This window comes from Monodon monoceros, unplaced genomic scaffold, assembly GCF_005190385.1.
Source record: "Monodon monoceros isolate NGI ecotype Baffin Bay Population unplaced genomic scaffold, NGI_Narwhal_1 Super_Scaffold_11, whole genome shotgun sequence".
In the NCBI taxonomy this organism is placed as follows: Eukaryota; Metazoa; Chordata; class Mammalia; order Artiodactyla; family Monodontidae; genus Monodon; species Monodon monoceros.
This window is the reverse complement of record NW_021703767.1, coordinates 132,220,512-132,233,871: the sequence shown is the minus strand read 5'-3', so window position 1 is coordinate 132,233,871 and position 13,360 is coordinate 132,220,512. Positions and strand designations below refer to the sequence as shown.

The window sequence follows — 13,360 nt, the reverse complement described above, 5'->3', positions numbered from 1 at the left end:
TGGGATATAAGAAGGGTATCAGTACCTTGTCTGTTATGTGTCTACTAAGCAAAACCCAAACCGCAGCGCCCCCTTGTGGACACTGCACCTCCAACTTGTACTGGGGATTGTTGGCCAGGCTATAGGCATCTTTCACAGGTCCTTGCTTAGCATCCCAAGTGCTAAAGGACAAAATCAACAAAGAAAGTAGTAATTAAATTTCTCATAGAGCTAAACTGAAATACTATTTTTGTTTTGTGTTTCAAATACAATTAGGTTATCGGGTTTTCTTGTTTTTTAAATTTTTGGCATAACCAAGAAGCATACAAGGATAATAACTATTACACGATAGTCATCTGTGGGCATGACAAAAAGAGAGAATACTAGTCTTCCCAAGTAATTTCATTTTAAATGAAAAAAAGGGAGGCTACTATAAAGCATATTCTGAAATGTGCAAAAAAAGTTACCTGTGAATACATGTTGACTCTTTAAAAAGACCTGGGTTCCAACTCAAATAAATCACATCATAATACTGGCAGAGATCATCCCATGAGATCCAAAATATTCCTGAAAATCAGATGTCTTTGTTAGTCTAAAAAAAACATCTTAATGACTTGTCAGTTAAGTACATTTCACACTGTTAAAGCATGTTATTTATTTAAAGATCAAATATTATTAAATTAAAAAGATATGTACCATTGTCTATTTTCTGAGCTGTTCGAGGATCAAAGTTTAAACACTTTTGCAACTCTGGGGTCCAGTTTTTTACATCGTTTTCACTATATCTTCCTTTCCAACGTAAATGACTCCAAGGATTTTTCAGTTGGATAAATCGCAGCCCCTATTTAAAAAACCAGGAGGTAATGAAGTTGCAAAACAGTTTTACCATATTTTTATTAGTTATATCATTCTCCAAGTGAGGATGCAATTTGAATACTTATCCATTCTTTTCCCTACAAATAAATTTGAAATTACTATTCTTTAATCGATACTTCCCCGAATCCCATATCTGATCAAAAACTATAAATGGCTACCTATCCCTAGAGCTATGCTGTCCATATGTAGCCACTAATCACACGTGATTAGTTATATTATAATTAAATCGGGACTTCCCCAGCAGTCCAGTGGTTAAGACTCCGAGTTCTCAATGCAGGGGGCACAAATCTGGTCCCTGGCTGGGGAACTAAGATCCCTCATGCCTCATGGCGCAGCCAAAAAAAGAAAAAAAAAATTGGTATCATTTAATTCAGTTTACAAATCAGTTCCTTAGTCACAGTAGCCACATTTCAAGAGTTCAAGGACCAAGTGTACTAGCAGCTAATGCATCGCACAGCACAGACACAGAACACTGTCATCATCACAGGAAGTTCTACTGGGCTGCCCTGCCTTAGAGAATCGAGTCCTTCCTCTCACAATCCCACAAATGATCCTTATTCAATTTCACCTCTAAATGCCTTTGCTCACACTGCTCCTGTTTCTGGAAGGCACTCTCTGATCCCTTTTAACTACTCTTCTCTTCAGATCCTCTTTAGCTTCGTTCTCCACTGTCTCTCAGTGAAGACTGGAGCAATGAAAAAAACACGAACTTTGGAGTCATAATGAAATGGGACCAAATTCCAGCTCTCCTATTTATTGGCTTTATGGGCCTTGGTTGGTCATTACTCTCTCTGAGCTGTTGTGAAGATTAAATGGAGTAACATATGCAAAGTTTCTAGCACTTAGCAACTTCCTTCTCATTTTAATTACTACCTCTCCTTTAAAGTTCATAGTGCTAACAATCTGTATTACGTTAGTTTACAACAAATAATATCCTATCTTATATCGTTTCCTACTTGTGCAAATGCAGGAGTCTTGTCTCCCCAATGCAACTATAAACTCCTTGAAATGGTAACACTATTATCCTTTTCAGACGTCTCCACTGAGTTTATGGAACACAGTATGCACTCGGTAAATACTGGGCATGTCTACAGAGTTGATTACATTAATTCAGAAAAACAAAAGAACCTGTAAATCCAAAAGATTTGTCTTATTTCAAGGAGTCAACTTAGAAAATTGTGCTTTTTCTAATGATGTCACAAATCAAACTATTTGGAAGACATTTGAAAAAAAACACATTCCTTTGCTATTTCAAATGATGTGGCAAAACATGGCCTGGGGAAGATGTGATTTCTGGACGTAAGCCAGACTAATTACTCTCAGGCCATATTCCCTAGAATCTCATTAATACAATTTCTGTTCTCAATCTCTTCTACACCACTTGTGCCTCACCCTGCCCCTGCCACGCATCAGCCAACAAACCTTGAACTGTAACTCCTTTCTTTTCATAAAACCTATTTCTACATGAGCAGGAAATCTCCTTATTTCAGGACGCTATCACTTCTTGACGGAAGGAGTATACATATAAAGGAGAGGAAATTGCCGCTAAGCTTTTCAGAAGCAGGTCCCAGGTATCACTGACATTCAAGGGCACTTTTGGTGGGAATGTAAATCGGGTCCAGCCATTATGAAAACAATATGGAGATTCCTCAAAAAATTAAAAACAGAACAGTCATATGATCAAGTAATTCCACTTCTGGGTATCTGTCCACAGAAAACAAAAACACTAAATCCAAAAAAGACATACCCACACCAATGCTCACTGCATCATCATACACAAGAGCCAAGATATGGAAACAACCTATGTGTCCACCGATGGATGAATGGATAAAGAAATTTGGTATACATACATACAATGAAATGTTAGCCATAAAAAAGAATGAATTCTTGCCGTTTGCAACTACATGGATGGACCTAAAGGGTATTATGCTAAGTGCAATGTTAGAGAAAGATAAATGCCATATGACTTCACTTATGTGTGGAATCTAAAAAACAAAACAAATGAACAAACATAACAAAACAGAAACAGACTCATAGATACAGAGAAAAAACAGGCAGTTGCCAGAAGGGAATGGGCTGGGGGGGAATGAGTAAAATAAGCGAGGGAGACTAAGAGGCAGAAACTTCCAGCTACAAAATAAATGAGTCATGGGGATGAAATGTTCAGCACTGGGAATACAGTCAATAATATTGTAATAACTTTGTATGGTGACAGATGGTGACTTATTGGGGTGATTATTTTATAACATGTAGAAATATCGCATCACTATGCTGTGCACCTGGATCTAATGCAGTATTGTACATCTATCATACCTCAATTTAAAATAAAAAATAAAATGTATAAAAAAATAAACAGGCAGCCTTAATCATTACAGAATAACTGACACATGGGATTGATACTGTGTAAACAATGTTAACTGATTTTTTTGTTTCTGTTTTTTTTTTTTCTTTAGCGGTACGCGGGCCTCTCACTGTTGTGGCCTCTCCCGTTGCGGAGCACAGGCTCCGGACGCGCAGGCTCAGCGGCCATGGCTCACAGGTCCAGCCGCTCCACGGCGTGTGGGATCTTCCCGGACCGGGGCACGAATCCGTGTCCCCTGCACTGGCAGGCGGACTCTCAACCACTGCGCCACCAGGGAAGCCCTTAACTGATTTTCAACAAGGCTATTATTTGAAATGTTTACTTTACTGAAATTTAACAACTTTTTAATGTTTTGTTTTCAAGTCAAACCACCGGTACCTATTTTTCTCTTAAATATGTTGTTTTTCTAGTTTCCCTTGAACAATCATAATAGTCTTATTACTTGAAGTAAATGATACATCTTTAGAGAAATATTCCTCATATTCAAGCTTACTTTCATATTGACTGTTTCATTATCTAAATTTAAATCTCTTGCCAGACACATTCATTAACACCTATCTCAAAGGATGTTCTAACAATAAAATTGTTACTAAATAATAGCAACTATTATTCCCAATGTTTTTTTTTTTGTGGTACGCGGGCCTCTCACTGTTGTGGCCTCTCCCGTTGCGGAGCACAGGCTCCGGACGCGCAGGCTCAGAGGCCATGGCTCACAGGCCCAGCCGCTCCGCGGCATGTGGGATCTTCCCGGACTGGGGCACGAACCTGTGTCCCCTGCATTGGCAGGCAGACTCTCAACCACTGCGCCACCAGGGAAGCCCCCCAATGTTGTTGTTGTTTTTTTTTAACATCTTTATTGGGGTATAATTGCTTTACAATGGTGTGTTAGTTTCTGCTTTATAACAAAGTGAATCAGTTATACATATACATACATTCCCATATCTCTTCCCTCTTGCGTCTCCCCACACAATGTTTTAATTGGTGTTTGTGGCAAACTACATTCCTGAAACAAACACAAACCTCTCAGCTTATTGAATTTCACATAAATTTTTATATTTTTTGCTTTATGTAGTCAATATTTATTCCACTTTCAAAGGAAGAGACAATTCTACACAGAATGTTTGGAGGCATCACAATGGGGGCTGATTTAGAAAGCTTTGAGACTATAAATTTCTAAATGTTGCAGCAGGTCCCAATTGCCTTTGTAATTCATACAGTTCCATGTGCCACATACGAAAATCAGACTAATTAATACCCAGTAGTACTCTGTTCTTGCTGATTAATCACTACTTCTTTCTATAAGTTTAAACAGAAGAAACTGGAATACACTGCTAGTTAAACTTTCCAGTAACTAGACAGCTTAGTTTCTATACCATCAGGGAAAAAGAGTCCTTCTTTAATAATTTTTGTATCCTCTAATCCATAGAACAGATCTATTTTTCAGTGAAAAATAACTAATCAATAACATGAGAAGTAATGAAGTCAACCGTGCCAACACCCACACACAGAAAAAGGGTCTGAAAAAAGCCTCATAGCATGCAAGGCCTGTTAGGAAAACACTCGCAAACCCACTGGCATGTTTCCTATTCATAGGTATCCTCTTATTTTTCGTCCGTGCACAGCTATTCACTGAATGTCTACTACGCTCTATAGCCTGACACTGCGATTGACCCCCACCGCCAACAGACAGCCCAGAACCTTGAAGGACATGTTTTCACTTTGACCCTGCTACTTTTATGAGAAAAAAAAGAGGCATACAATGTTCCTGTTCTGTCATCAATATCTGTGCTGCTACTGTCATTACACTTCCCATCTTTTTATTCATAATTTCCAATGGTAGAGGTCAAGTTGTTTAATGTAATAGGTGGAATGATTTTAAAACTTGGCCTAAACCGTGATCTGTCAGCATTTAAAAGGCTCATGTATCACTTGGAATCCTTGCAATGTCTCACTAGCAAACAAGAAAAATAAGGGAAGTAAATATAAGGCAAAACCTTGAACTCTCTGATGTCCAACACGGCGTATGCGTGTGTGGGAACCAGGCCCCACCTCTCGCCTTCAGCTTCAGTCATCACTCCAGTGGATGCGGTGATGAGGACGTCCCCTTTGTGAAACCTGGAATGGACCCAACAGACCAATAATCAAAGGAAAACACATCTGTACTCTCAGATCACACCATCTTTCCTTTAGCCTCATGGTTTACATGAAAATCTCCACAAAGTGGAAATCTTTTCTAAAATGGGCTATTCCCAACAGCCCCCAGAGAACTTGTAACAAGTACATTTCTATTTTACAGCAAATCAAAAAAACTATCACATTTCTTTCTTTTCCCTCCCAGTTTTAGACAACTTAATTCTCAGGTAGAAACCTATCAATGAAGGCAAATAAATGCTAAATTTTCAAATGATTTACAAATAAAGGTGAAGATGTGAAATACCAAATGTATTTTCCCCAAAGCCACATCCTTTTATTTATCCAATCAGTGAGCTTTCTGGTTTCAATACTGAATGTGTATTACTGTACAGACAGTTTTCCAGCTCTTCATGTGGATTATCCATTTAAGGCTTAAGCTATCTTCCTCTTCATGTTCTCACCCTTCTCTCTTCCCACCTTCCCTCAAATTGGTAAGTACTCAGGAAGTACAAGATTACATAGTCTAGACTCAAATGTTTGGATTCTCTGCCATCTGGATTAACTGTAAGCATCAATGAGGATGACTGAGGGCTGGCTGGACCGAGTGCATAAAGTGAAGTCTACTTTAAAAACACAACGTCCCGAATAACTGAAAATGACAGCCTCTGCAATATCCACTCTAAATAAGACATGAAGTTTTTATTTTTTAAATAAATTTATTATTTTTTTAAATTTATTTTTGGCTGAGTTGGGTCTTCGTTGCTGCGTGCAGGGTTTTTCTAGTTGCGGTGAGCGGGGGCTACCCTTTGTTGTGGTGTGTGGGCTTCTCATTGCGGTGGCTTTTCTTTTGCGGAGCACGGGCTCTAGGCGTGCGGGCTTCAGTAGTTGTGGCTCGTGGGCTCTAGAGCACAGGCTCAGTAGTCGTGACGCACGGGCTTAGTTGCTCTGAGGCATGTGGGATATTCCCGGACCAGGGATCGAACCCGTGTCCCCTGCACTGGCAGGCAGATTCTTAACCACTGCGCCTCCAGGCAAGTCCCAACATGAAGTTTCTAAGTAGCCTCTTTTAGTACAAAAGACAGAGACAGAGAAATGTTTACCTTTGATAAAGCATTCGGAAAGAATTATCCTTACTGAAAGTCTGGCTGTCTGAATGCATGGCGATCCTTTCTGGTATCCATCCAGTCAGTGCATGAAGATCAATATTCTGCAACATAAACACAGGACTGTCAACGTGGTTTTCAAGCTCATAAATAAATCCCCAGGGTAGCTATTAAATCCCATTGATCTGATATGATGATTCTGATAGAAATAAATCAGAAGGTAGTAAGTTGTTCTCTACCAGTAATGAATCTCTTATTTAACTCAAATTCCTACCTGGATTTAAGCACAAGCCTCTCTTCTTACAATCTCTGCTGCTTTTCCTGAATTCAAAGAATTGTTTTACTGATAAATATGATGAAAACTCAAAACGTTTAACAGAAAAAACTGCTTTGATGAGAATGATGACAGTCACTCACCATTTACTGAGTTTTTACAATATGACAGTCACCTTTCCTAACATTTTACATATATGCTCCTTCCTCCTCTCTTTAAGCTGACTGGGTAAATCAACAGGCAATGGATTAGAAGGCTAAACTAAAAATATTTGAAGGACAGAGCAACTGAACATGGAGGCCGGGAAGAAATTTTAACATCCTATTACCTTTAACTATGAACTATACATTCTTTGACTACCATTATAAGAACCAGAAGGATGAAGGAGGCTGGGTACTAGGCAAGGATACTAACTAGGTATGAATAATGGGTGATTTGCATATATTACTTCATTTAATCTTTACAGTTCTTGAGAGGTGAGTATTATCCTCACATCACAGACAAGCAAAGAGGCTAAGAAAGGGTAAATACCTTTCTAAGGCAACAGGCCGATTAGTGTTATAATTCAAAGTCATGCTAGTGTGAATAATTTCTGGCATAAGGCCAGCGGTTTACAACTAAAGGACACTGGCACATACCTTGATTTTACAGGTTAAGTTGTGTTAAGGTTGGGAAAAACTAACTCCAAACTCCTTGAACCTGAATTTACAGATCAAAAAAAATATACAAGGATGACAATATGACATATCCCTTTGATTTGCAGAGGCTTCTCTGGAAAGGTACACTGTATTTAACTGGCCATATATCCCACCAGACACATACACTTTAGGCTTTCCTGAACACCCAATCTATACAATGTGCAAATAACCTTACAAAAGAAAATATGTACTCCCATGATAAGGTGACTGATCAACATTTTTCAGGGGTTGATAATGTTTTCACTTAAACCAAATATATCATCTATAATCTTTTGAACTTAAAATAGTCATATCATATCAGATAGCAAAAGTCTGTGCCTGGATCATCTTATTACTTACTGAATTGGATCCTGGGAAATCATATCCTCCCATGACTTTCATGTATGCTTTTTCTATGAGAGAAACCCATAATTCACTTTTGTTGTTAGAGTAAGAACACAGCAATTCGCCCTTATGATCCACAGGTAACTGGTCATCAATTATCACCTGGAGAAAGAGAACATTAATTTCCTTAGGTGGTACAAAATATCTTAAAATCCTTTCTATCAAAAAACCTCCACACCTTTCATACTGATAAAATAAAAGGCATGCTATGCCTATTGTTAAGGTAATGATAGTTTCAAATTTCTAGAATCTGATCAATTATAAAATGTTTTGTGATGTCTTTCTTCAGGTTGACATCTCCCTGTCAGGTATTAACTTTGAGCCAATTGGTTGGTTAAATGTTATGGATCGACCAGCAAAATTGTTAGAAATTCTAGAAATGTATACTATATCTAAAATAATTACAGAAGGGCTTCTCACTATTAAGCTAAATAACAATATTAACCTAAACCTGCAGAAAGATTCATGCTGTGTTTAGTTGTAAAATATTATGGCTAAAAAATACATTTAAATAGTAGAGAAATATAGAAGTAATCACCACAAAGATACGGCTTCTAATTCACATTATAGAGTGATTTGGGAAACAAGAGGATAAGAAGAATTTTGATCTAATATTAACAGAAGAACTATGCAACTGTATTTTGAAAGATTCTTTAAACAAGAGGTTATCTAAGAATTATAGTTCAGAAAAACCACATCCTCAATAATTTTGTTTAGTTTTTAAGAAATCAGCTAGAACAGTGGTTCTGAAAGGGTATTCTCAGACAACAGTATCATCACCATCTCCTAGGAACCCGTCAGATATTCAAATTCTGGCCTCCTCCGCAGACCTACTGAATCAGACACTTTAGGGATGGGGCCCAGCAATCTTTTTTAACAAGCTCTCCAGGTGATCCTGTGCACAATACAGTTTGATTATCATTCAACTACAGAGCAACTTCTCAGTTTCTCACACGGGAATCACTAGGGGATCTTGTTTAAATGCATATTCTGATTCAGCAGGTCCAGGATGAGGCCTAAATTCTGCAATTCTAACGAATTCCCAGGTGATGCTAATGTTGATCCCTGGACTTCCGTGAGTCGACAGGAGCTAGAGAATCCGAACAACACAAGGCCCTTACAACATGGTTCGGAATCCTTAAAGAAATTAAAGATGTGAAATTTATTATTTTATTTATTTTTTAAATTTATTTTTGGCTCCATTGCTGCACGTGGGCTTTCTCTAGTTGCAGTGAGCGGGGGCTACTCTTGTTGCAGCGCACGGGCTTCTCATCGCTGTGGCTCCTCTTGTTGTGGAGCACGGGCTCTAGGCGCGCGGGCTTCAGTGGTTGTGGCACATGGGCTCAGTAGGTGTGGCTCACAGGCTCTAAAGCACAGGCTCAGTAGTTGTGGCACAGGGGCCCAGCTGCTCCACAGCATGTGGGATCTTCCCGGACCAGGGATTGAACCTGTGTCCCCTGCACTGGCAGGCAAATTCTTAACCACTGCGCCATCAGGGAAGTCCCAAGATGTGCAATTAAAAACTATGTACATATTTCACAAAGGAAAACAATATTAAAGGTATCTTACATCTCAATTTATGACTATACACTTAAATTGTTCTGACCTAACAGACTTAGTATGTCTGATATCCTTTTAATCAAAAAGATAGTTAACAACCATCAGATTAAAATTCATTTTAAGCATTAGCAATCATTAGCTCAATGTCACTTCTGGGAACTTCCTATAAATTTTCCCAAACCCATTTTTTAAAAGACTTTATGCTTGTCATGATTTTTATTTTTAATTATTACTGATGATCTTATTGTAGAAATATGTATAATATCACAGAGTCAAAATCAACTAAACTGACTTTTAAAATGTTTATACAAATAACATTTCTTAATGATTCTACTCAAGAGCCAAAGGTGGGGAAGAGAGAAGGGGCTGATATGGGGAGAAACATTCACCTTTCTAGGGACACCATTGAGGTGAAGTTTTACCATATACTTTCCACATGGGTTGTACTCTGGCTCACCATCCTTATTCTGAGGGTAAATTATGCTTTAATAAGGAAAAGAAATAGTGAAATACCAACATTAATATTCAATATAAACTACTAGGCAGAATATTACATTTTATTTAAACATATGCTATTGTCTTAGAGATTTTATAAAAATAAACATAAGAATATTTGTCTATAATAGGCCTGTAATAGAAAAAGAATTTTACCCTAGTCAAAGTGCTTATTCAATATAAATAAATGAAGAAAATATCTTATGCAATCATACAACAGAGCATACATTTTATAATATTCTGAAAAATGCTCAGTTTTTAATTATATACTATAATACATTTTCTATTAAGTGGATATATTTTAAGCCAGTTAAAGTAATCTACTTTTGCCCCCAAGACATAAAGAGAAGACCATTTCCATTAACCACAACTAAGGAAATTATAACTCTGACAGAGATAAAGTTAGCAGAACTCTGATTAAGTACACAAAATTATCTAGTAAGAAACCTGTAGAAACTATCAGTATCAATTTTCTTTCACAAACTGCACATTATTTACTGACATGGTCTGTTTATCCAATGGCAAACGGCTTGAAACTAAGGGCTGTATCTAATTCATCTTTGTACTTTCAGGACTTAACAAAAACCACTCGGGAAGAGTTGTACAAAAAAATTATAATGCTTAATTTTTACAATGAATAATATTAAGGTAATAAAACTTTTAAAACTTGAAAGAAAAAGTATTTCCCAGTACCATTTCAGTACATTCTAAAGCAGTTCTAGCCAACAAAAATGTTATTTTATATTTCATACATTATATTTTAAAGTCTTATTTAACCCAATATATCAAAAATGTTATGATTTCAATAAATAATAAATATAAAAATGCGAGATATTTTCCAAGAGACATATTTTGGCGCTAAGTTTTCAAAATCTGATCCATTTTACACTTATAGCCTATCTGAATTCAGACTAGCCCATTTCAAGTATGTAATATCCACATATGGCTTATGGCTACTATACAGTACAGTGCAGTTATAAATATGACATGATTTTAATGTGACCCATTTCATTTATTTCAAAACATATTTATTTCATTTATATTATTCTAACTATACGTGCATATGTTCTTAGACTGTCTTAGCAAATCTTTCCACACTCACAACCCATCTGCTTGACACACAAGGGCCATAATATTCTAAGTGATATGCCCTCCTCACTTTCTGTGCAGATAAAGCCCAAGCTTTTAATTTCTAGTTACGAGACAATCCTATGAAAAGGGCTAAAGGGACAAATATAAAATTTTACCTGGTAATCAACTTCTTATTAAATCGTCTTTCATAAGCTGCACTGATAGCCAGTGATGCCACAAACGAACAATCTGATACTATTGTCTGTTAATAAGAATTTATTAATACATTCATTTATTCATGCAACTTCAACATTACCACAATATATAAGCATTGCATCTAGAGCCTAACTTTTTACAGTAAATATCATGACTGTTGCTTGAACAGGAAAATAATAAATAGAAATGCCATAGCGCTAACTAACACGTGTTTTGTTCCAACAAATCCTAGGAAAGACAAAGTATTTCAATTAAGTTAATTTAGAATAATTAAATATGGATGAAGCATTCCTACACGGATAAAAAGCATACTCAACTGAATCACACTTTTTAATGACAAAAAATTATGGGCATTTTTAAAAAGTTGGTTTACTATAATATGACCAATTAAAATGAATATGCACATCAAAAGATTTGAATCATAGTATTTCAGGACCATTATTTTTATACTCATGTGGAAAACATCTGTGACTTCAATGCTCAAATGTCATTAATAAACTTTACAATAAAGTCACAGAGTTGTTCTAAAACTGAAGTGTTTTAAATTAGCCCAATACCTTTCTATCTCTCCTATCTATTCTCTTATCAAAGGTGAAATTCAGATTCTCAACTTTCTCATCCACAAGCACATATCAATAAATAGGATGTATATAAAAATCTGTAATTGTTCAACAGTTATCAAATCTCAGTATGTCTAAGTCAAAGTATGCAGGGTGAATAATTTTTCCAATTATACTAATGCATCTAAATATATAATAAAAATCTAAGAAAAAAAGGCAAATGATATTCAATTACTTTAAAATGTTGGCTTTTCATATAAAATTATACAAAATAAAAGCTTACCTGCTTTATGCTGAAACTAGACACAGTGTAAATCATTGTAGGATTGTTGGTGAGATCTTCTGGTCGTACCCATTTAGAAAATGTAGCTTTTTGTTTAGGTGATAACGGTAGCTTGCCACATCTATCACTGAGGTGATAACAAAAATTAAATAATAATAATAACGATAAAATTAATCTTAAAAGATGACTCAAAAGCAAAATTAAATTTCCTAGAGAATTTTTTTTGGTATAGTGATCACAGCTGAACTATATAATCCGAAAAAACCCTCTGGTCAAATCTGGCTCTTTACACTTAACCTTGAATCCAATCTGATTATCCTCTTCAATTAAAAAAAATGTACATAGATAACTGAAAACAGAAGAGCAACCTAAACTCTTTTATATTTATTTTAAGAATATACTTTAAGAGTTTAATTTAGCATGGTTATGTTCAAGAAATTCAGTTTCAGTAAAATGGAGCCATTAACAACAATATAATCTGATTCATTCAAAGGGACCGAGGAAGCTACAGATCTTTATGCTGGCTCTTGACAAACCGTTCTCTGCATGGCTAATAATGAGAGTATCTAATTACTGAGTAATAAACATGTGCCAGGCATCACACAAAAGTATTTTACATACATCATTCATTTAATCTTCAAAACAATTCTATTAAAGCAAATTTTCTAGAAAAAGCTTTAAGTGATTAAATAACTTGCAATGTCGAAGAGCTAAGAAGCAGAAGAAAGGGTATGTGAATCCAGGTCTCTGGTGCCAAATCCACCATCTTACCCATTACCCTCTACTCACACTGTGTAAGGAATATACTGTGTAATATTTCTGCAAAATTGACGTACAGCACAAAATTTTAAAAATCTACCTTTCTTCAAACTGCTTCTAGAGCAAGGGCAACAAATCTTTGGGTTTCAAAAGATTTCTAGGATAATGTAAGTTGTATGATATGCAAACTGAAAAAATATAACATTTTTTTAAAAAAAGGACTGTTGATAGACATTAGGAGAAAGAGAGTTTTGTGGTCAGATGGGATCTGAAAACTCCTCGTTAGAGTATTGGTTTTTCTCATTGGAAGGACATCTCTAAACCTTTAATAAGCCAATGTTTACTGGAACTCTCTTAGAGCAGAATATGGTATATAACACTTCTCAAACTTTTTTGATGATCATCTCATACATCTCATGGAGCCACTGGTGTTCTAGGCAACACTTTGGTACCTATGTACTATCAGGACCTGACTAAACAGACAGTGAGCTGGGTGAATTGAGAAGAATTTAAAGACAGCTATCATAAAACTTTTAGGAGAAAAAATAAGGCTGAGTCAAATCTAACCTGCCATATAAACCAGAATTCAGTAAATCCAAGACTCCTT

At 36.3% G+C, this 13,360-nt stretch overlaps 1 protein-coding gene across 3 annotated transcripts in view; it reads right to left on the bottom strand.

Annotated features, from left to right (window-relative positions):
* CAPN7 (calpain 7) overlaps positions 1 to 13,360 on the bottom strand; it is a 37,428-nt gene that overhangs the window by 9,479 nt on the left and 14,589 nt on the right. For all 3 annotated transcript variants that reach the window (XR_003792280.1, XM_029213851.1, XM_029213852.1), the window contains exons 7-15: positions 11,995 to 12,121; positions 11,112 to 11,197; positions 9,759 to 9,852; positions 7,765 to 7,911; positions 6,451 to 6,557; positions 5,212 to 5,332; positions 676 to 820; positions 447 to 546; positions 26 to 161 (exon numbers count right to left, since the gene is read on the bottom strand). Coding sequence is in view for 2 of the 3 variants with exons in the window: in XM_029213851.1 (XP_029069684.1) it covers positions 26 to 161; positions 447 to 546; positions 676 to 820; positions 5,212 to 5,332; positions 6,451 to 6,557; positions 7,765 to 7,911; positions 9,759 to 9,852; positions 11,112 to 11,197; positions 11,995 to 12,121 (1,063 nt within the window). In the remaining variant the exon portion in view is untranslated. The remainder of the gene's footprint in view (positions 1 to 25; positions 162 to 446; positions 547 to 675; positions 821 to 5,211; positions 5,333 to 6,450; positions 6,558 to 7,764; positions 7,912 to 9,758; positions 9,853 to 11,111; positions 11,198 to 11,994; positions 12,122 to 13,360) is intronic.